Source organism: Castor canadensis, chromosome 4 (assembly GCF_047511655.1).
Source record: "Castor canadensis chromosome 4, mCasCan1.hap1v2, whole genome shotgun sequence".
NCBI classification, from domain to species: domain Eukaryota; kingdom Metazoa; phylum Chordata; class Mammalia; order Rodentia; family Castoridae; genus Castor; species Castor canadensis.
The window spans coordinates 109,656,114-109,680,741 of NC_133389.1; the positions used below are offsets into that span (position 1 = coordinate 109,656,114).

General features: G+C 33.2%; 1 protein-coding gene across 2 annotated transcripts in view; it reads left to right on the forward strand.

Moving 5' to 3' along the window:
- The window catches only part of Kcnj3 (potassium inwardly rectifying channel subfamily J member 3), a 136,612-nt gene extending 120,566 nt beyond the window's left edge, over positions 1 to 16,046 (forward strand). The window contains exon 3 of one of the 2 annotated variants that reach the window (XM_020154087.2): positions 12,288 to 16,046. In XM_020154087.2, the coding sequence (XP_020009676.1) occupies positions 12,288 to 12,874 (587 nt within the window). In that variant the 3' untranslated portion in view covers positions 12,875 to 16,046. The remainder of the gene's footprint in view (positions 1 to 12,287) is intronic. The other variant, XM_020154088.2, reaches the window with a different exon arrangement.
- The last annotated feature ends 8,582 nt before the right edge of the window (positions 16,047 to 24,628 follow it).

Here is a 24,628-nt window from a genome sequence, read left to right on the forward strand (position 1 = left end):
ATTAAAAAACTAAACTCCCCAAAATCCAATGACCCAATGAAGAAATGGCAAAAACACAGAACACAGCATTCTCAAAAGAAAAAATCCAAATGGCTAAAAAACACATGAAGAAATTCTCAACATCCCTGACCATAAAGGAAATGAAAATCAAAACCATGCTAAGATTCTATCTCACTCTTGTTAGAATGGCAACAACAAATGTTGGTGAGGATATGGGGGAAAAAGGAACCTTCATGCACAGGTGGTAGGAATGTAAATTAATACAACCACTATGGAAAACAGTTTGGAGGCTCCTCAAAAATCTAAAAATAGAACTTCCATATCATCTAGTGATACCACTCTTAGGAATATACCCAAAGGAATGTAAGTCAGGTTACAACAAAGGGCCTGCACACGCATGTTTATTGCAGCATTATTCACAATAACTAAGCTGTGGAAATAGCCAAGATGACCACTACTGATGAATGGATTAAGAAAATGTGGTATTTATATACAGCGGGATTCTATTTAGCCACAAAGAAAACTGAAATTTTGTCATTTGCAGGTACATGGATGGAACTGGACAACATCATCTTAAGTGAAGTTAGCCAGGTTCAGAAGGCCAAAAGCTGCATGTTTTCTCTCACATGCGGAATATAGACCTAGTACAAAGAAAACCTTTTAACCAGTTATTATTTCTGTGTAATGAGTCCAAAGTGGAGATCAGGCCCAGATTACTTGATTTCCAGTATTCCTTATGGATTAATCCATTTGACTCTCCTCCTTTCTCCTTCCATCTTTAAGTCTTGGTTACCTTGTTTTGCAATTTTAGCAAGTCTTTGAATATTAGGCAGTTTTGCATGTTGCATGTCCTATCATCATTTTATGATACATGGATAAATCTGCTCATGAATGACAAAATATTCTGCAAAGATGTATATGATAAAAATCTCCCCAAAAGTTCAGTAGGCCGTTTAAGAATTTTTGCCTGTGTTATGTAAATTTTTCTTAGCAGAGTGCTTGTAAACATCATTTTTTACTTCAAAACCTGGAAGGAACAGGAACGCTAGGTTGTCTTTGGAGTCGAGCTCCATCTTAGCATAAAGCATTTGACTATCATTTCCTTTTTAAAAATGTTGATTTTTAAGGAAGTCACTGTTTCCATTTCACATCTCATATACTATATACCTCAATATTTTATATCATTGACTTTTAAAAGTGATTTTCTATCTTTTCATAAAATTGGGATAAATTACAATAATATCTAAGGAGAGGATAAATCACATAGTTTAGGGAAAATTTTAATTGTTTGACTTTAGGTGCTATTTATTTCATGGCAGGAAATCAGATTCCTTCATAAGACTTGTTTATACATGTTAAAACTAATCCTTCATTTTCTTTTAAAATGCCTGTATTAAAATACCACATTTTTTTATTATTACTGTGATGTGGCATTTTTCACACCCAAAATAAAAGTTATTCAGAAATAGTTCTCATAAAATTATAGGGGATTTATTTGTCATTTACCCTCTATAAATAGCATAACTGCAAAATTAGAATAAAAATTCTCTGACCTTTTACTGCAAAGCACAGAACCAGAACAACTGCTGAATTGCAAATATTTATTCAGGCTCTGTTCTAAGCCTGCAAGCAAACAAAATGTAGTTGAATTTCTGCCAAAGGAGATGTTAAAAAATAGCCATAGTGTGTGATTGAAAAAGATGTGGCAATTTATATAAAAAGTAAGACTCATAAGTCAGGGAGAAAAGTTTTAAACTGTTGGGTAAAAATAGATGTGCTGGGCTTTGTAAAGTGATCAATTCTAGTTACACGAAGGATAGAAATTTCACCAAAGTAGTACATTCAATAGAGATCAAGTTTTCAAATCTATCAGAAATGTTTAATTAATTTAATTGTTCTATGGTTTAATGGTTAAATCCAAATAAATCTAACATTTCTATCATTTCTGTGTGATGTATAAGCATGTCTTACTCCTTGTGTAAGATTTATTAATAATTTATGTAGTGATTATATGTAATGTGTTTTTATATTCTTTTTCTCAATTCACTATAATAAATATAAGAAGCTATTAGTATAGATTTTTCAAAGTCAATTTTTGAGTTCATGAGTTGAACTAATTAATATATGAACTCCCAAAGATGGAGATGTAGAATAGTGACAGTTATTTGCCTGACATGTGCAAGGGCCCAACACTGCAAAAAGCAAGACAAAATAAAAACATCTCCCAGTGCAAGTAATAAAGAATAATAATTGTAGAAAACAACCCCCAATGTATTATCATCTTCAAAGAATAGAACCTAATCTAGATTAACATATTGCAGCCATCTATTACATTAATTAACAGTGTTAACAAGCCTCTGCATCGATGGTGAAGTAGACTAGTGATGGGTACAGGAGATCTGTATCACTCAAAGTTGACTTCTTTTCCTCTCACATGGTAACCTTATTCTCCCCTGCCTCTCCTACTTGTTCTGTGTCTCCTCAGAAACCCATTAACCATTGAGCACCTGGTGCAATGTTAGATATTTGGTAGATAAAGTGGTAAGACTCCACAAGAAAGCTTTCTGTGATCTTAAAGAAGTCTGTTGCTGCAGAGAATTAACAAATACAGATTCTATCTTAAAATTAGTTGCAGTTGCTTTTTCCTTTTCATGTGTTCTTCCCCTATCCCAGAATGTTGTCTCACATTGTAGATAAGGACTGTGTGTCAAACCAGAAAAAATGGAGCGGGGGGTTGACCCTTCATTTCATTATTGTAAGACCTTTCAGTTAAGCACCTAGAAGAACATCTGGCAGAAAGTATGTGGTTAATATGTTATTAAATTCATACATCGTTACTGATTGAAGGAACTGTATATGCCTCTGAGATATTTAAAATTTCTAGTGAATGAGGAATGTGAAAATGCACACATTCGTGTACACGTGTATGTGGCAGTATGACCTATTTAAAAGACATTAAGGGCCTTACTTGTAATCCCAGCTACTCAGAAGGTGAAGATTAGGAGGATAGCAGGTGGAAGCTAGCTAGGGCAAAAAGTGAGAACCCATCTCAACAAACAAGATAGATGTGGTATTTACTATCTATAAACCTAGCTACATAGGAAGTCTAGTTAAGAGGATCAGTGCAAGACTGGCCCTGGGCAAATAAAAGTGTAATAACTTTTTGAAAAATAATTAAATCAAAATGGGCTGGGAGTGTTGCTCAAGTGGTAAAACATCTACCTAGCAAATGTGAGGCCTTGAGTTCAAATACCAGTACTGCAAAAAAAAAAAAAGTTAAAATACAAAAATCAGGAAAGTCTTAGAATTAAATGTATTTGATTTGTACTTTAAAATGTGTGCAATTGGCAACAGGTGGGGAGATGGATGAAAACATGCCAAGCAGTTGAAGCTGCTTGGAACAAGTAATATAAATGACAAACAGTAGCTTCTATCCAGTGGTAAAATCATTTATTCAAGACAAGTGTATTAGAACAGTGTGAAGATTTAAAAGCTGCCTTTGGAGTTAAAGAACTTGAGTTTGCACTTTGGGATAGTCCAAACTACATCAGTTCCCTGTATCCTATTATCTTCATCCTTCACATGAGAGTAATAATATTTCACAGGCAGTTGACAAAAATATGTGATAAGTGCAGAAAACACTTATGATCTGACACATATTTTTACTACATGTCATGACTGTTATTATTAATGGGTTTTGAGAAATGAACCTGCAATGGTAACTTAGAACTAGATTTTAAAGCAACTAGAAGACATGCTAAAAATGTTTTAATTATTTGTTTGTATGAGCATTGTATTATATTGGCATTGTAAAGCAAAATTTGGAGACTATCTTTAAAAATAGGGATTAGTACAGCCTTTAATTGGTGTAATTTATGTGGAACATTTAGAAAAAGTTGACCTGTATGATATTAGGTAGCTGTTATTTTGATTCTTTAATAGACAATACAAAAAGAGAAAAAAACTGAAACAGATGGGTTAAGAATGGAACATTTTCCCTGTTAGATTAAGGGACTGATAGTTGAAAGTAAATATGGCAAATTCTTTAATGCTTCCCTAGGAAGTGAGAGTGGAGGCTGGAGATACGTAAACAGTGCCTTGTCAATATAGCAGAGCAGTTCATTGTGTTTGGGGAAAGTAGTTCTATTGTAGTTACATTTGTTCAGGGCACGCCATGTTGACAATGACACTAGATTTGACTCAATTCATAACGTGTGTGATAGTATGTGCTTCCTCAGACTCCAGATCAGTATAGGCAATATGGTCAATGTTAAATTGTCAAGATTAACAAGGGCAACATTATTTTATTTGTTTTAAGAGGATTCTGAGAAATGGGATTATTACTAAAGAATATTTAAGATATATCTAAAGTGAACTTTTAATTAATTGGAACCTCACTGATAATGATGATTGATAATAGCTACCAGTGATCCACATTTTATTATTTATTAGTTAATATGTTAAATCCATAAATAGGTTCTAACTTTGTCACAATAACCTTATGAATTATGTATTATTATCCATTATAACTATCCATATTTTATAGCAGTTAATGTTCATATAATTTAAGTAACATGCACATAGTCTTACTAGTAGTCAGTGATTCAAACAGGAACAGTCTCTTGTTTAAATCCAAAATCCTTGTTATTTTTGCTTAATATTACCCTGTCTCTCCAAAATGTTTTCAAAATGTATTCCCTATCATTGTTTATACCTGACATTGACTTTTAGTATCTGTCCTTAAATTCTATATTGGAAGTCTAGAAATTTGTCCCTTTTGGTTATTGTTAAAAATCTATTTTATCTATTATCATATTATTGTTATACTGGGGATACATTTGGAAATTTACAAAAGTTCTTACAATATACCACAGTTGAATTCACCCACTCCATCTCTTTTTTCTTGCTCCCCCCCTTCTTAGAATAGGTTCAACAGGTCTCATTGTTCCATTTTCGTAATGAATACATAGTACTTCCACCCTATTTGCCTTCTTTCACTCTTTCCTTATGTCCTCTCTCCTCCCACAGGTACCAACCCTGAGACAGGACTTAATTTTTTAAAAAATGAAATGAGAGACTAGAGAAAAATAAGTGCTAATATGCTCAAGTATGAAGACAAAAATCTGTTTTTTGTTGTTGTTGTTGTTGTTCTGGGAACTTAGAAACCTAAAGTTCTATATTTGAAATCTTGGTTGCTAAATTTCTTATTGAAGCTTTATTTCCTAGCAAATGTAATTAGATGTTTCTTCTTTTTTATTTTTCTAAAGAATTCTTTGACCTTACTTTTGTAATAATGGCATACTGATGCCTGAGAACATATTGTGAGACCAAAAGCTTGTAAATAGTAGAGGATAGTATTGGATTGAATGCATGCCAGGGACCTCTTCTCTTCCCTAAAAGTCTACTGAAAAGTATGTTGAGTTTTAAAAGGATTCTTTTAATTTGAAAACTGCAATTTCTGGAAGCAATTTATGTATTCTTAATGGGTTTGCAACCTATATCCCAGAAGAGCCCAATGTCAGCAACCTTAATGCTGTTGAACTGAGGAGTTCACAGTGTCTTTATGTTTTATAAACAAGATTTTAAAATATCATGAGTTCTTCAGGAAGTTTATAGTTTAAATTTTAGTTCAGCTAAGAGCTAAATACAATAGAATATACGGAAAATACTAAGTGAACCTCATAGTTATTACATTGAACAGCCATAGACCTTATAGAATAATCTTCAGGGTGGACTAGGAAATAATTTTTTGGTATATAACATACACAGCATGCTAAACTTTTAGCCTATTCAGTTATAAAATCAACTGCTAATTTAAAGAAAAATAGCAACATAGATTTAAGGAAGAAAATAATGTGTTTCTTTTTTTTTCATTTTTCAGCTTTGTGTATGTTTGTGTGTATGTGAAATGAACCATATGCCCTGTATTCAGGACTTATTCTGGAAGGAAATGGCCAAGGTTTATTGTATAAGCAATTACATGTATTACTTAATTTCATTTAATCATTTCAATATCCATGTGAGATTAGCAAGGTGGGCTTCAACTTTCAGGGGATAAAATTGAAGCTTGAAGAGATTTAGTAGTTTTCTCAAGGTAACACCTTAATTAGTGACTGAACTAGGGTTCAGTGTTTAATGTTAGATTGGTCTGGCATTAAAACCTATGATTCATCCTCTGTGCAAATGGCATCCAGGCAGATGTGACCTGAGTCTTTGGATACTAGAAGAGCAGCTGTGATTGCTTTGTGTTAGCTCCTCAGCTCAGAACAGGCAGAGATCCCTCAAGATTCCCTTTACTCAGGAGATAATTGAGAAGTAAGGATCCTGTGATAGAAATGAATGATGGACCAGTTACCTAGCCAATGATCAACAATATCAGTACATACACATGCATATCTTAAAAATATAAATTTTAAATTCTGTCATCTGATTCTAGTACCTTAACAGTAAGGAAATCAGGAGGTAGGAAAGTTACTGTTTAAGAGCGTAGGTTTAAGTATTGGTATGGGCTTTGAGACTTTGCTATTTTCTTACTGTTTGAATTTGCCAAGATCCAGTCGTCTACCTGAAATATGGAAATACTAAGATCTGATCATAAAGTGACTGCAATGCTATAGTGAAGTAAAATTTAAATAGCACGTTTGGCATACCAACTAAGTTCTTAGTATGTAATTAGTATTGTTACTACTATTTTTATTATTAATAATGAGCAATTTTAGCCAATAGCCAGGAAGATATAAGCAAAGAACTGTTTTCCTGACTAGTCATAAGATGATTCATTCATTATTTCAATTCTTAAAAGTTTACTTATATTCTTGGTTTCCCATTTATTTTCCATGTTATGATAGCTACAGTAATAATTAGTCATATAATGTAATAGCTAATATTTTTAATGTATTAAAAACATCTCATGAAGTAATCCCAATCCTAAAATATAAATACTATTATTATTTTAATTTGAAAGATTAGAGAAACTGAGGTTCAAGAGCACATTCCCAAAGTTAAACAGCATAGATTATGGAATTGGGATTTGGCCCTAAGGTTTTCTGGCAGTAGTAATTATTTCCCAGAGCTGCACAGTATGCCTCTGTGCTCACCTTTGTGGAAACGGTCTTTTTACATAGATCTTATTCTGACTTTATGGTGGTAAAGTGGGTCCCCTTGACCAAGATTTTGCAGATTTGATATCCCTATATCCCAAATTTGACACCTTAAGTTAAATGGTCCTGAACTGTATTTCAATACTTACTCTCTAGTTCCTCCTTTGGATAGAGAGGCAGTATGACATAGGGATTAAAACCATGAATTTCTAAAGCCAGATTTCTTGTGCTCAGATTCCAACTTTATCACCTCTGTGTTATCTTACTATTGTGTAACTACCCGAAGACTCGGTTTCCCCCTCTAGAAAATGGAAAGGCAGTAACTATACCTTCCTCAAAGAGTTGTGAATATTAAAGACAAAACATAAGAGAGAAAATTGTCACATAACCTTCTACATATATTATTATTACATGACTTTACAAAAGGAGCTTTGCTTTTTAAAATTGGAAAAAAATATTAAATTAAAATAAAAATCTGTCTTTGCTATTTATTAGAACAATATACCACATTAATGATCACCAGTGCTTACCTTGAGTTGTTTCCTATAATATAATCAGAAGCCAAGAAAAAGAACAGAAACTTCAATGGAGGGAAATTTGGGAGAAATAAAATTTTATAGCTGGGTGCCAGTGGCTCACGCTATAATCCTAGTTTCTCAGGAGGCAGAGATCAGGAGGATTGCAGTTCAAAGCCAGCCTGGGGAAAAAGTTCCATGAGACCCTATCTCGAAAACCCCTTTACAAAAATAGGGCTGGTGGAGTGGCTGAAGGTGAAGGCCCTGAGTTCAAGATCCAGTACCACCAAAAAAACCCCCATATATGTATATATATACATACATATATATATATATATATATACGTATATATATATATATATACACATATATATATATACGTATATATATATATATGTATATATATATACATATATAGAGAGATATAATTATATAATTATATACAGACCTTTGATTATTAAGGTACTTAAAATGCTATGACATCTACAATGGAAATGGGTATTCAGATGTATTTTCATGTTGAAGGTCTGTAAGCATTGTTAGTGAAATGCCAATGTATGATTTTAGCTGGAAAAAGGGTGGTGATTATATTCTACTAACTGAACAGTACATTAATTTTCATGCAATTCCACTAGTAAACAGCTTTTAAGTTACCTGATGCTCTCTAGCTCTATCTTCTCTTTTATAAACTAACAATAATATTACTCTCTCTTATAAACCTATCAAAAGTTTGAAAGTAGAGGGCACAAAACTGGGTGTTAGACAGCTCTCAGGATTGACTGCTATTCTCATTGTTACATGATGGCCATTTCCATTTCCCATTCTTCCTGAAAATTAGTTGTAACTGATTGTTGTAAGTGGGAAATGTGATATGTTAGTAATTTGACCCATAATGGTAAAAGTGGATTTAAATTTATTATAAAATTAAATCTAAAAGTCATTGGATATCAGGAATATTTTTAAATTATCTGCTTGTAAAAATTCAAAATATTTTTGAAACATAGAAAAAAGTTACATTAATTATATCCCCATCTTTTATAGTTTTTCAATATTTTTCTGCCTAAGTATCTCCTCCCTATGCAGGGGAGACTAAGGCTAAGCATGAAACTTTGGGTGGTATTGAAGAGGCTTTCTTAAAGCAGAATGACTAAACTCAATTACAATAGTATGTTAATGAGCCCATGAAAATTTTCCAGCACTTTAACCTTTGTTTACTCTTCTATTCCTTTCACATATCCATTAGATTAGGTACACAAATACCAGTCTTTGCCAATCCACAAACATCATAATTTTAACATCTCATTTCACCTTAAGTTCTCATTAATTTGAAATCAGCATATGGATGATGATATAGAAGCTTTATAAATTGTATAACACAAAGATATCTATGATTTCCAATCTGCAGTGTAGACAAGGAGCTAAGAAAAGATGTAATTGAGAGCCTACTTCTTTTGGCAAAAGTTATCCCAAAATGATGTTCAAAAAATAAAATGAAAATTTTAATTGAGAAGTTTTAAAGTAGATATAATTATGTGTTCAAAGAATATAAATGTATCATATCCTTCCTTCAAAATGCTTTATCTGTTTTCTTTCTCTAATTAAAAATAATTTTAAACATACCATATTTAAATTCACAGATGAAAATATCATTTGAATTAAGGTAAATGCAGGTGAACACTATTATCCAAAGGGTACAATGTGATTGCACCCCTTAGCTGGCAATATGACTGTTTGCATGTTTTAACCAGATCCCAGTCTGGAACAAATGTGGTGAAAATCAACACGAGCTCATCTCTGTGGAAACTGGCAAAGCACAGATGCTCCTACTGGAAATAGCTGGGTCTTTTGAGTCTTTAGATGAAAAACATGTTGTGAAAAAAAATTGTTCCATGCGTTGATTCACAGAATAAAAAGAGTGTATATTATTGTTTAATGTGCTGTAATTCAACAGCAGTATGTCTATTTTAAATGAAAGAGGCAATATATTCTAACCTGATATTTTTTTTTTACATTTTCCTTTCCTCATTCTCCCTTTATACCACACTAAGTTCATTTCTTCAGTTGAATTCAACCTCATTCAAAGAACAGACGCGAAAGCTTTTTAAGTGAAAATGGCAAAGGGAGTTGTTATTTGACAGTCCTTAATTAAACTTCCAGAATATCGCTAGGTTGGTTATTCTTCTTTGTTTCTTATGCCCAGAGATAGTCCCTATGTCACTCACATATGATATGGTTAAAAATGATAAAGTCACAGACCAAAGGGGATGTCTGGATGCTGTGACACAGAAAATATCACAATCGATATCTTCAATAACTTCTGCACAGCAAAGGCTTTATCTAAGCCATACCTAATATAGAAGTTTGTAGGAGGGCAGAAAATGAGAAAAAGGAGCATGAGAGGCATTCTTCCACAATTATGGCCATGTTTTTCCAGCTTGCCCTCAGTAAAAGCTGACCAAATAAACAAACAAGAAAAGATTGCTTACAATGGTGAAGTCATCGAATTTTGTTTTAGTATTTATTCTTACTGTTAGAAATGCTTGAACGAAGTTCATGATCTGAATTTAGTTTTAAGTCTTAATATATACATGTGTTTATATTGATCATGGGACAAGCTTACCTTGTATTGAATTATATTGAGTATATGCTCTTATGTCAGTCAATTCTGCTTATGATTAATTGACAATGAAGATTTTTTTAAATTTGTGGTTGTAGAAGAAATACCACTTATTGTAAAAATATATTTATGATCTTTTCCTTGAAGTTGTGATACATAGATAATTTATGAATTCATAGGGAGTGGCTTATTTTAGGGATAAATTAAAGTACATTTCAGGCATATATTATTATTTAGTATCTTTATGAATAAGCACAAATGATATTTCTTCTTTAGTCTAGGTTCTTTTCTCTATCTTTAAATTTCTCAAAGTAAAACCAAGTTAATGTATAAGGAAATATATTTTAATCTTTTCTTACAAAGTGCTATCTGTAATTTTTCTTAGGAAATACTTAGAGAATAGAAAACCATTTGAAAATACAAAATGCTGCTCTGTGTATGTCTACAAAATTTATAATTAATTCTTTTTGTGATAAAATAATGATCAGGAACACTGATAATGGGTCACTGTCAGACTTGTACCGTGACAGAGTTAAAAGGATAATTGTTTGGAACTGGGCTCTTATCTGAAATATTAAGGACATCATGCATGGTAAAGTAAAAAACCAAACAGAGATGAACAAGTGAGAGAGAGAGACAGAGAGAGAGAGAGAGAGAGAGAGAGAAAGAGAAAGAGAGAAGAATCAAAATCATGTTGACATCTTTTCTCTACAGCCAACTTTATCTGTGCCCATGAAATGTCATGAGTCGTAGCCTCTCTGCACTGGATTCCTAATGTTTAAAATGGAGAGAACACATTAAAGATGGTATTAAGCATTAGGAAAAAAAGTGACCACACCTAAGTCAATACCTGCCTTGTGAAAGACATTTAGTTTCTACATAAGTTTTTTTTAAACTCTTATGAAAGATGGTATGCAATCATAGCTAATATGTAACTGATAATATTCATAAGGCTAGATTGTGGAAGGATGCAATGAATAATTTAATTTTTCAATGTGACTTTTTAACTACACATTTTACCCTAATTTTCTGTAAGCATTGTTTGTGTGAATATTATTTGGGGAGCTAAAAGGGAGAATATCACTTTATATGAAATATACTGAGCTTTAAAACAATAGAAATCTCTAATGTGATGGGGATAGTTGAAGTGAATGAAGAAAGACTAGCATTGCTTGTTTAAATTGCATTAATCACTGAGGGGATGATTTTAATTCAGCTATCATTTTACATTTTAATAGCCTTTAATAGAACTTTGATAATAAAGGTAAAGTGGTAAATTTTGCTACTTACAGAAAATTATACCTTTTGACTAATAGAAGACTGAAATTTGACACATGGTTTTAATTTATTCATATGCTTCCAGTCTTAGAAACTGAATATTCAGAGGTTTCTTTACTTAAGAATAACTCAATCGAAATAAATGATTTTTGAAGAGAACAAAATTGAATAAAGTGCCATGATATTCAAACAAAGTAATAGGTATATGGCAAAGTTTTGCATCTGATATCCTGTATCCAGTTTCAGAAATTCCTTACAGCAGAAATGGAACTTGACAGTTCATATGACCCAAATTGTTGTATTTACCATTATAGATTTTGAAAACATTAACAAAAGTTTATTGGCAACATAGAAATATCTTTACCTTCTATTTGTTTAGCAAATACTTGGGAGAGTTATTCTTAGTCCTGTCATCTCCCTCTGTAAGTTATGCTATGTGAAAAGAAAAGAAGTGATCTCTTATTTATTAAGAGCCAAGTATGTGTAGATATTGTAAGATGCCTATTACCTCTTTGTATTAGTAATTTTCTGTATGCTCAGAGCATGGAACAGGTGTTCATTTTCAATGCCTTATGCAACATAAGAGTGTACAGTGCCTTGGAGTTTGCATTGGAAGAAAGTATATGTAGCAAAGATATTTATTATATAGTAAAACTTCTAACCTTTCCACCACTTAGTCTACTCAGATAAGAAAATTCCCCAAGTGAATTACTTAACTATCTTTTCATATGTTTTCATTACACCTAATTTATCAAGAGTTTCTTTTTCTGCTTATAGGGATGACTTGTCAAGCTCGAACGTCATACACAGAAGATGAAGTTCTTTGGGGTCATCGTTTTTTTCCTGTAATTTCTTTAGAAGAAGGATTCTTTAAAGTTGATTATTCCCAGTTCCATGCAACATTTGAAGTCCCCACCCCACCGTACAGTGTGAAAGAGCAGGAGGAAATGCTTCTCATGTCATCCCCTTTAATAGCGCCAGCCATAACTAACAGCAAAGAAAGACATAATTCTGTGGAGTGCTTAGATGGACTAGACGACATTACCACAAAACTTCCATCTAAGCTGCAGAAAATCACTGGAAGAGAAGACTTTCCCAAAAAACTTTTGAGGATGAGTTCTACAACTTCAGAAAAAGCCTACAGCTTGGGAGATCTGCCCATGAAACTTCAACGAATAAGTTCAGTTCCTGGCAACTCGGAAGAAAAACTGGTATCTAAAACCACCAAGATGTTATCTGATCCCATGAGCCAGTCTGTGGCTGATTTGCCACCAAAGCTTCAAAAGATGGCAGGAGGAGTAGCCAGGATGGAAGGGAATCTTCCAGCCAAATTAAGAAAAATGAACTCTGATCGCTTTACATAACCAAACACCCCCTTAGGCATTATTTAATGTTTTGATTTAGTAATAGTCCAATATTTGGCTGATAAGCTATTCCTCCCTAAGGAATCTGAAAGCTACATTTGCAACACCCCCAAATCAATGAGCATTTTGAGAACTCTTCATTCCCAAGTATTGCTACTGTGCAGAAAGCTAAAGCTATGAAGGGAGGACATGGTAAGGAAGTTGTTAGTGGGCATGTATTATCACATCAAGCATGCAATCATGTGCAAATTTTGCATTTAGTTTTATGGCATGATTTATATATGGCATATTTATATTGTATATTCTGAAAAAATATATATATATATAAATATATATTTAAAAGGGAGTTACTCTCCCCATCATTTCTAATATATGTATTAAGCCAAACAAGTGGATAGCTTTCAGGGCAGTAACACTACACACACACACACACACACACACACACACACACACACACACATACACACATAAACAAAATATATATTATATATATACACACACACATATACATACATACGTACATATATATCTGATAAAAATTGTGATGTTTTGTTAAAAATTGTAATTCTTGTGCATGTTTACTTTATTAGACTAGGAAGGCTACTGGCATAATTATTAATACCCAAATATTTTATCCATAAATTATTTGTCATTTTGAAATCTGATTTAATGTTTTCTGCTGTTTAAGGTCATGAAAAATTTTCAGTTGTATTTTATCAGGAAAGAGTCATAGAAGTTTGTGGTATTTATGGCCCTGCAAAATAAAAACATTATATATTATAATTTGTGAATTTTACAGCATACCACTACCTGGTATATCATTGAAACTTTCTTATTTTTTAAAAGAAAATAGATCTAGGGGAAATAAATGTTTATTAATTTAATAATTATTCTTCTCCTGGATTAATTAAGATCTGGAAATTAGTTTTGTACATGTTCTGATACAAATACAAGGTCCAAAAATGCTGAATCATTGTAATAGTCAGTAGCCAGATTATATTTGACTATATCAAAATCTGTATTAAATTTTATAGAAAATGGTCTCTATTTCAAACAATCAATTAGCAACATTTTTCTTATTTTTCTGGGACTTTGTCCATTAAAAAGACAGTAATTTATCTTTAAGGACACATGACAATTCAATGAAGCATATGATAGATATTTATGCTTAAAACATGTACGTCTACTTGAGTCTCTTTTTATGCTGTTCTATCGTTTATGGCATTTGTTGTAAAAAGATAGACTTTATCCTCACCTGGGGAACATATCCCAGACCTGTCCCTCACAGTTCAGCAGGAATGTTTGGTCAGACCTGATAGAAATTAAAATTAGTCAAGTGAAGATATTTTACACACAAGGTTTTCTTTTGGTGTGTGTGTGAATACTGATTTTATTAGTATCTTGGATTTTAGCAGTGCTGTTTTTCTAATCCCATTGTCTGATATTTATGACTCATTAATGGGAATCAAAGCTATTGATCAGTAGAACACCATCAAAATAAAAATTTGGAATGCAGAGATTTCTTATGAAGGTGTAGAAGTGTTCCTTATCAGAATATACCAGGTTTTCTATAAAATTTTGTGATTACAATCTAAATCTGCCCAGAATGATTCCGCTTCCCATTAATATATAAATCATTAATGTCTGTTTGGGCTCCCATCCTTATTATTTTTTAACAATCCTGTTGTAATTTTATTATTGGTAAATTATCACATAAAAATTCTATCATTGACCATAATACCTCTGGCTACCTCTGTATCAACCAAATTCTGTAGGTGCAAACATACACCAGGGAATTCTTACAGGCAAAATGATCGACCTTGAACATCCATGCACTGTGAATAGAGCGGTCTTGCCCCTTGATCACCAAACTTTCTTATTTGCTGGATGTAGGACATGAAATGGTAGCAGAGAGAGAAAGGGGGTCAGAGGGCGTAGTGCATTTCTCAGCAGTGGAAGAAACTGCATAGATCATTCAATCCAAAACCTTAAAACTAAACAGAGCCATAATTTACTTTGGAGAGTCCTTTTAATTTGGTTTTGGTACCAAGAGGGACCAAAACAGACTCTCTGAATGTATTCATTCATTCAACAAAATTTTTGCATGCTTTCTGTGTCCTAGGCATCTTTTAGTTCCTGGAATTTGGAGATGACTAAGACAGAAGTCACTGTAGTGACCCAATAGTACCAATAGTACCGTGGGGAGAAGACAGATAAAAGATAAATGAAACCATTTCAAATAATCAAGATGTCAGTTAAAAGAATGAACAAAGAGTAGCATAATGGAAAGTGGGTAGAGTAGGAATGAATTATTTTAGAGGAGGTGATGGTCTTAAAGAGGCAGTTAATTCTTGGACAGAGAACTGAATGATGAGAAAAGGATACTGTTGCCAAAATTAATTAATTCAAGTGAATTATCTTTTCTGCATATATGTGGGAAAGGTAAATTAGCAATTTCTGCATGTAATTGCAGTTTAATCCCTATATCCAGGTTGATTACGGGTCGGGTCTCAGTCTACCCAAAAAGATTCCACTTAACTCTTGTACTTGTGTATTATCAACAACACTCTCACTCCTTATAATGTTCTGGTTTGGATGACAAATGGTAAAATTTTTGTTGAACCTAAATTACAAAGTCTGATATATTTGGATAAAAATAAAGAATTGCTTTTCTTCTCTTTTTCCTGATTTCTTTGACATGGGTCATTCTAAGCAAAGTCATCTCAGTTTCATATATTTTAGCCTGAAGGCCTTCTTACTGAAGTGGTTTCATGTAACATTTTTTTGAATCTGTATGTGACATGTCTCTCCACAGTGAAAAGCTACACATTTTATTGAATGAGTAAAAGGTAAACTTCAGCATTTCCATTTCAGGAAGTTGTAAGAGCTCAAATCAAAGAGGGAAAAAGTCAATTTAAACCAAGATAATTTTCAGCCCACCAATGTGGTGACAATTGGAAAAGGAAACATAATGTGATCATTGAACTGAATAACTATGCCATGATCATCTAGTGGTTATTACTCTTGTGTTGTGAACTGAATAATTACTTAACAACTGGAAACTAGACCTTTTTATAGCATTTTCATGGTACAGCTCTTGTTATAGCAAAATATTTCATTCTATTTATCAAAATGTTGTAAATAAAATAAATTTAATTATTTTGATAACGTTTATCTTCAATTCAAATATTTATTCTTTTCAGCGATATGCGAATACACTTTGTAAATATATACAAATGAAAAATAAGGATATTTTATCATTAACATTTTCTGAAGAAAATCTTCCTATTCTGTTTTAAATTCATTCTTATATGGCTTTAAATATTAATGATAAGTGTTCAGCTGTCTCAGTACTCAAAGCCCTTTTGTTTAGACAGGAATGGTTCACATAATGCACTATTTCTATTGGGGGAGACTGAGATCATGGGGAAGCTGACTTGAATTCTATTTGTATTTGAAAATTCCCTTACTTATGAAGAGAGTTCAGCTTGACTGTCTAGCAGGTCTTTGAGCTCTACTTCAAAATTTATGCTTGAATCACATTGTACATATCCAATTTAGCATCAAACTAATTGCATTTTCTGGCATGCATCTATAATTATTTAAATGTATGGGGTCATTTAGGCTACAAAATACAAACTCATGTATTCAATACTGGAAGTTCAGTTTTATAAAACCTACATTAAACTTTTGAAACATGATTGGGTTTAATTTTATAGTGTGCTTATCATTTTTCCACTTTCCTACAGTCAATTATTCACTTTTCTTGATTCAATTGTCAGAGGACTCCTACCTCTATCTATCACAAGATATCACTTGAAAATCACAGTTATTTTGACTCCTATTGGTACGATGCTTAAGCAATATGAATCCTGAATTTTGTAATGCTGAATGGCTGCTATCAGTACATCTTGAAGGGAACTTCACAGACATCTTGCCTTTTACTGAACCAGTGTTCTATAAAAGCCATGGTAAGTAAACCAGAAAAACTTATAGTTTTCCTAATTTTGTTTAAATGTCAAATAATCTTTCAATAAAGTGTTCAGTTTAATAGGAAGAAATGTGTTTCTAGTGGTGGATTAGATGAATTCTATAATATAAAATGTGCACCACTCCCAGGGTTCCCACAGAATTAAATTATTTAACTGATTTTCAAACCTAAGTTGCAGGTGAGCTATGCTCCTTTGCATAGCTGCCAGCCATTCTATACCCTTTCAGTGGCATCCTAATAAATCTTTGCTTTTTTCCTAAAAAAAGAAAACAAGAAAAAAGTTAAGTTGTTGCAGCTTCTGATTTAGAGGATGATTCCTATCATTAAGTAGAACTATTATTTGTTTTCCAAACTTTTACTTATTTTAACTCTGAAGTTTTTTCTTTTCTTTTTAAATTAAAAAAAATTTGATACAGTTTGGCCTTGAACTCCTGATCCTTCTGTCTCAGCCCCTTGACTGCTATAATTACAAATGTACACCATCATGCCCAGAAAAAATTCTCTCTCTCTCTCTCTCTCTCTCTCTCGCTCTCTCTCTCTCTCTTTCTCTACCTAATTACTAGGGATTAAATTCAGGGCTTTTCACATGGGAGGCAAGCTTGCTATCAGTGAGATACATCCCTAATCCAAGCTCATTGAAATCACATGCTATAACAAATATAGTAGGACTCACTATATTCTCATTGTGTGCAAAACATCACATAGCTGGTATCTTGGGATCTATTTTTTCCCTTTGCTGTTCTGATGGGTGGGGGTATATTGTGGCATTGACAAAGGCAATTACAATGTATCAAATATATCATTCATGAATTCACTCCTTCATCCATTCTCCTTCATCTCCCCCTCCCCAAATTCCAGGAGTAGTTTCAGCAGGTATCATTTTTGCATTTACTTGCCTGTGTATACATCTTATTGCACTGCATTCACCCTCTTACTCCCTTTCCCAAAACTTTCCTCCTCTCACTGGTGCCAGAACTCTCCCCTGGGCAGGGCTTGTCGCACCCTCCTTGTTCTCCAATTTTGTAGGAGAAAAAAGAGAAAACATAAAATGAAAAATACATCATTTCAGCTTGAGATAAAGATAGCTACATGGGGAGTTTCCTTGTGATAGTTCCAAGTATGTATCTATAACCCCACATGGTCCTCTAATTTTCTTCATTCTACCTTTCTTATGGTAGTTTCAGTCAGTTTGAGATTTCTATATTCATTCCTGAATACTGGGTATATCAACCCTATTCAAATTTTTGTTTCCCTACCCTTTTCGTGCATGACAGCCCTTACTGTGACTGGTGTTTCAAAACATTACTACACTTGTGTTAGGTCAATATTCCACTAATGAGAGAACATGTGATTTTTGGCCTTCTGTGCCTAGCTAACTTCATTTAAGATGATATTCTTCAGTTCCATTCATTTACCTGCAAATGACAAAATTTCATTCTTCTTTGTGACTAAAAATCCATTGTATATAAATACCATATCTTCTTAATCCTTTCATCAGTAGTGGAGGATCTAGGCTGTTTCCATAGCTTGGCTATAGTGAACAGAGCTGCAATAAACATGGGTGTACAGGTGCTTTTGTTGTGAGGTGACATACAATCCTTTGAGTATATCCCTAAGAGTAGTATCTCTGGATCTTATGGCAGGTCTATTTTTAGATTTCTAAGGAGCCTCCATACTGCTTTCGATAGTGGTTGTACTAACTTAAATTCCTACCAGTATAAGTTTCTTTTTCCCCACATCCTTGCCAACATTTTTTGTCATTTGTGCTCTTGATGGTAGGTATTCTAACAGGAGTAAGGTGGAATCTTTATGTGGTTTTGATTTTCACTTCCTTTATGGCCAAGGATGATGAACATTTTTTATGTGTTTTCTAGCCATTTGGACTTTTTCCTTTGAAAAGGCTCTGTTCAGTTTGTTTGCCCATTTCTTCATTGGATCATTGATTTTTGGGGGAAGTTTAGTTTTTTGAGCTCTCTGTATATTCTGGTTCTTTTCTTTAAGAAGGACCTTTGTCTTTGACTCCTATAGTTGTTTCTTAATGTCTTCGACTCCTATAGTTGTTTCTTAATGTCTTCATATACAATTAGGGCAGGGCAACTGTTGTGAAACAACAGACTTGTTCCTCATTATGTTGAGACGTGACGAATGTATTTCTTTTGTGAATTTCTCCATAAAAATCATGAATTGCCAGTGTCCCCATGAAGACTGGAATCTGGTATCCAGTAGCCACCTGTAAAGCTGTTCATTTTCCATTCTTCAGTGTTAGGAAAGAATCTGAAAACAACTTGGTTGACTGGAGGTGATGGGCCCCTGGTACCTTCAAATATCCTAGGGCTTCTCCAGCCTCCCTAGCTGCATGTCTCCCTCAGGGACTCTCCAAGGAGTTTCCCTTCCTTGGCTTGGTTTGTAGCCCTGTTTACCAGGTTCTCTATAACTACATTTTGTGTTTAGGACTCTGTGTTCTATATATAGGCTTACTTTCATTAAAAATAATCCAGTTTCATGCCATGATGTGAGAAAAGCAATCAAAAGTTCACCTTATTAGAGAAAAATGAATATATCTAAGAGAGATATGCTTTTTAAACTAAATTTTAATGAATTAATATTTGCTATTATATTTTTTCATGACTTTTGCTCTATGGTGCTTAAAAATCCCTCTGGTATTATTTAGATTCAGGAAACCATAGTGTAAACATCTATACTTAACATTCCACTTTGAACAGAAAATTCACCTCTACTGAATTTGTTGCCTCACTACTGTAATAAATAATCACATATTCAGCAGCTTAAATAACAGTCTCAGTTTAGTTAAGTATCCCACAGTTCTGTAGCTAAAAGTCCAAGGTCAGACTACTAGTCTTAAATGCATGTGTTGCCAGGGCTGTTACCTTCCAGAGTGTCTAGTAGAGAAATTCACTTCCTCACACTTACCATTTTCTAGAACCCCACCCATGCTGTGACTTGTTACCACTGTCTTCTATTGTAAAAGCCTGGGCAATGGTCACTCTCTGTGCTTTTCATCCATTGCTACATCTTGCTCTGACTTTCTTCTAACTAATCTTATACTGTGGAAAACATTGTGATTACGACGGGGCAGATAATTCAAAACAATTTCCCCATCTCCAGGTCCTTAACCTAATCATATCTGACAGTCTCTTTTTCAAGGATGTGGGCTTTTTTAAGTGACATTCTTGTGCCTTACTAATCTTTTATCCTTTTATAAAAAAAAGAATACATATACATTTTCCCCAATTCTAGGTATATTCTATGTAAATTAAAAACAGAAGGCACTTGTTTTCATTAATGACACCCTTCTTCCTGAAGGAACATATTTAATAGGTTGTTATTTAGTTCTTTCTTAGAAATTTATTTTGGTTACATTCTATAGCAAATATCTGACCAACTTTTATTCTGTACTTCTTTCTAGAGGAGAAAGATTTTAAATAAAAACAAAATAGAAAATAACATATGTAAGCTCTGTGTTTTGGACCTAAGTTTGCATAGTAAGTTTACTTTCTCTTGGAGGTACTCAACACTTTGGTCTTAAAACAATGTTGAGGATGCATTTAGATTTCAGCAAGCATAAACCTCAGAGTTGTTGTCAATATCTGTGGGCAGGAAAACATCCCTGTTTCACATGGCCTTTCAATATGTATAAAAGCTTGTGACCTAGGAAATAATTTTAGAAATAGATTCCAATGAATTCATATGATCAATGAACTGCATGCAGTTGTGCTTTGATAAAGATTTAAGTTTCAGTGGGTGGCTGGATGAGAAGGAAAGTCAAAAAATTCACTTAAATGTGACTTTACTTTTATACATTAAGACTGCTAGCATGTCCTCTGATAGTATCCCATTGTTAAAAGAACTCATGAATTCTGATAAGATTTATGGCTTTTTTTCATGTTAAAAAATTTTTTTAATTCTTAAATAATGATTGACTTTAGTATCAAATTTTATCTCTTCCCTCTCCTCACTGCTGAAATGACTCCTTGGTTTCATAAAGCAAGTTATATTGCATTATATTATATTAGATGGCAACATAAATAGAAATGGAAACAATGTAAGCTTGTATGGATTTGACTTTGCTGGCTTAACTTTTCCCCTATATACTAAGTTTATACGATGAAATTCCATTCCATTTCATTCCACTCTGAGATGCACATTCACATTATCCACAACTTTCTAAAAATATCTTGATTTGGTCATGTCAATGAACATGTTCATCCAGTCCTAGGCTTTGATTAAATATGAACTCATGGATGTTGGCCACTAGGCATCCTGACTTAGAGAGTGAATACTGATGCTAGAGGAGAGCCTCAAGTGGTGTAGTGTGTACCCAGGAAGCACAAGGCCCTGAGTTCAATCCCTAGTTTCACCATGAAAAATAAAAGTTGATAAATCAACTGTAAATAGATATTAGGGGCAGATATTTGGTAAATTGAGGTCTACAATATAATAGGAATATGCCATGTTTTATTTAAAAAATTTTATTAACATTATATGCTAATATGTACAGGGAGATACACTGTGATATTTACATATGTGTTTATATCTTATATTTGCCTCCCTCTATCATTCTCTCTCTTCCCCCTCCCTCTTGTAAACTTAAAACAATTTCAACATGTTTCATTCTTCTATTTTCATGTATCATATACAGATACAAAATACATTCACTATAGTCACTTGCATTACCCCTCTCCTTGTACCCACCTACTTCCCACTTGCACCCACCTCCAGCAAAGACCTATTTTTCCCACCTGCCCTTCATTTTCTAAGTATATATTGATAGTCCAGGAGGTTTCACTTTGGTACTTCAGACATGTATATATCATGCTTTTAATCAAATCAACTCCCTTTTCCTGCATTACTTACTCAATCTCTATCACCATGCTTCTCTAATATTTAACAAATTACAATATATCTATGCTATGTTTTAAAGAAGAGATTAATCATAAGCCTTAGACTTGTGAATAGAAAAGAGTAATTACTGATAACTAGGCTAGAAGGAAATTTTTTACTTTGGTGGTATGCATGATACCTAGTCTGGAAAGGGTAGTTTCGCCCTATAAATGAAAACCAAAATGTTGGTTACAATGAGAATGATTAGCTTTCAAATGAATATCCCATTATTTTGAAGTTATAAGCACTTTATACTTACTGGCTATGCATTTTGTTTGTTTTCCCCTGTACATTGGTATTGATTTCAAATTATTAAATATACCTTTTGTGTGGTGGAAGGTCTTTCCTGAGAGTGATAGGTTTAATTTGTTCTGTGTGTGGTATCTGTACCCCGTCTTGCCCATTGAAAAGTAGTTTATGGGTATTCGTGGTCATTTTAAAATAAAGTGCAGGGTTGAAATCTCCACAGAGACTCATTGATTTAAAAACTTCAAGTGAGTAATTACTAGTTTGTTCAATTTTGTATGCCAATTTTATGGTATGTACTGGAGTTATAGAAGATAATGAAGAGTAACATGCTTCGAACCTATTAGGGATGATTACTAATGAAAATACAGTGTTCCAAATGTTTTGAAGCATAACTGCACAGTATGCTTTTGGAGCATTGAGGAATAGGTGACTCAACTCATTGATACGAGTTTGTGGTGGGATTGGGGGGTGAGAGGATCTTAAGAAGCATTTTACAGAAAGAGCTTTGAATAAATTATATAGATAATGAAACAAGAGTAGAAGTAAAGAAACATCATGTATAGTTAGCTGCACAGAGTTCGGAAATCATATTATGTGTAAATATGAATACTGAAACATAGGGTCTGAGAAGTGGACTAATATGAGACATGAATAGCATGTTGGTGGGGGGATCATTCACACAGGGTAACATATCCCACAGGAAATACTTGGATTTTTATGTTGAATTCAACTTTTGAATATTTTAAAGGAATTGTGAGGTCAGATATATATTTTATAAACTGATTCTGCTAGCATACATAAGGATAAATGAACTCCATACACAATTTTTATTTCATTGAAACCAATATATTTTTATTAAACATTATTTATAGTTCACATCTTTTAGAAAGATATTATGATAGAAACAAAATGTTATATGAAAGGATGAATAAGATATAATATGAAATAAAGATAAGGAAAACAGATTCTAACTCAAAAGTTTAATTCCACACTCGCTACTAAAAGTAGTATTTCACTACTATCAAGAAAGGCCAAAATATGGAAGAAAGGATAATTTTATGTAGTTCTCATTATCTGAAAAGGAAAAAGACAACAATTCCCTAAAGGCCAACCAATAAGTTTAGCCTTTATAGATCCCATTAGACTTTCACAACAATATCTCTCACCTCAATTATTCCAATTAAGTGTTCTATCTGAACCACTCCCCAAAAGGAGTGTCATTTGAAAGATTTTTTCTTCTCTTATTACATTTAAGCATATGAAGTTGACTTAAAGAAAGGCAGCAAAATTCAGAATATAAGAAGTAAAGATTTTTAAAATGCATAGCAACCTAATATTGGGGTGCTTGCTAACCAAGAGGTGACTTTGTACCAGGTGTGTGTTTCATATGAATGGTTCCTATTCATCTTTAATCCCAGACGAAATTTTTAAAAGGCAACACCCAGTATTGACATATAATATAGAGATATTTGGAATAGTATCATATATTGTTTGCAGTTTAATAAATAATGGTTCACTTATTTAGTCTCTAGACTTTACTGGTTTTATAAATTTTATTTTCAATTTACTTTTGTTTTTAATTTTTTTCAGTGCTAGACCTTAGGGATACAATGTAAGAACTCTTCCACTGAGCTACATCTCAAGACAAAATTACTAGAATTTGAAATATATGCACAAAGACTCATTTTCAGTGATTATTTCCATAAAAACAAATAATTCATCACTATTAGACATCATTCTGGGCAATAAATGTTCATCTTGAACCTCCATTTCAACATTGGGGCTCAGAATAGTGACTGATAAATGCAGACCACCTGTGAACCAATACTCACGCATAAGCTATATACATGTGCATCCCTGGAACCTGTTAAAGCTGTGATAAAATACAGATCACAGTGGCTGCATTACAGTTTTAATTTGTAGATAATCCCCACCTCCAGGCATATAGAAATAGAAGCCTAGTCAATCAGTGGCATTTGTCTTGGTGTCTCTAAAATCATAGATGGTTTTGAAATAGCAACAGAAATTGAATTGAATTGATCATCCTAACCAGTTCTGGCATGGTGAACACAAAGGCAGAGTGTTCTCTGAAGAGGTAGATTTGCTGAGACATAAGCCAGCTTCCATTCAGCCTCACAGTATAAATCCAGCTTAATTTATCCCTAATGAAAAATTACATAGATATGGCAGATAACTTGGCACTTACAAACATGGGCTTATTTTCAATTATCTCTCAAAGCAACTCCTTAAGAACAAGCTGTCTTGGAAGAAATATAGTATTGAACTCACCTAAGTATTCTGAAAGATTACTGTCAACTGACTTGGTAAAGTCAAAAGGGAATCAATAGTGTAAGTCTAGCAATAAAAAGAAACAAGTCAGTCAAACTACATGTCGAATTAAGTTTTGAAAAAAATGAAAGTACCCAATTTTATTAGGCAATTATTATTTAATTCTGTTAGAATTCATTATTACTTAGTGCATAAGGATAACTAGGTTATAGTTTATAAATGAGCTATTATATTCTAGCATAGATATATCCATATATATTCTCAGAAAATTTAAAACATGAAAATAGAGTCTACATTGCTTAGTGCTCAAGACTCATGCCTAA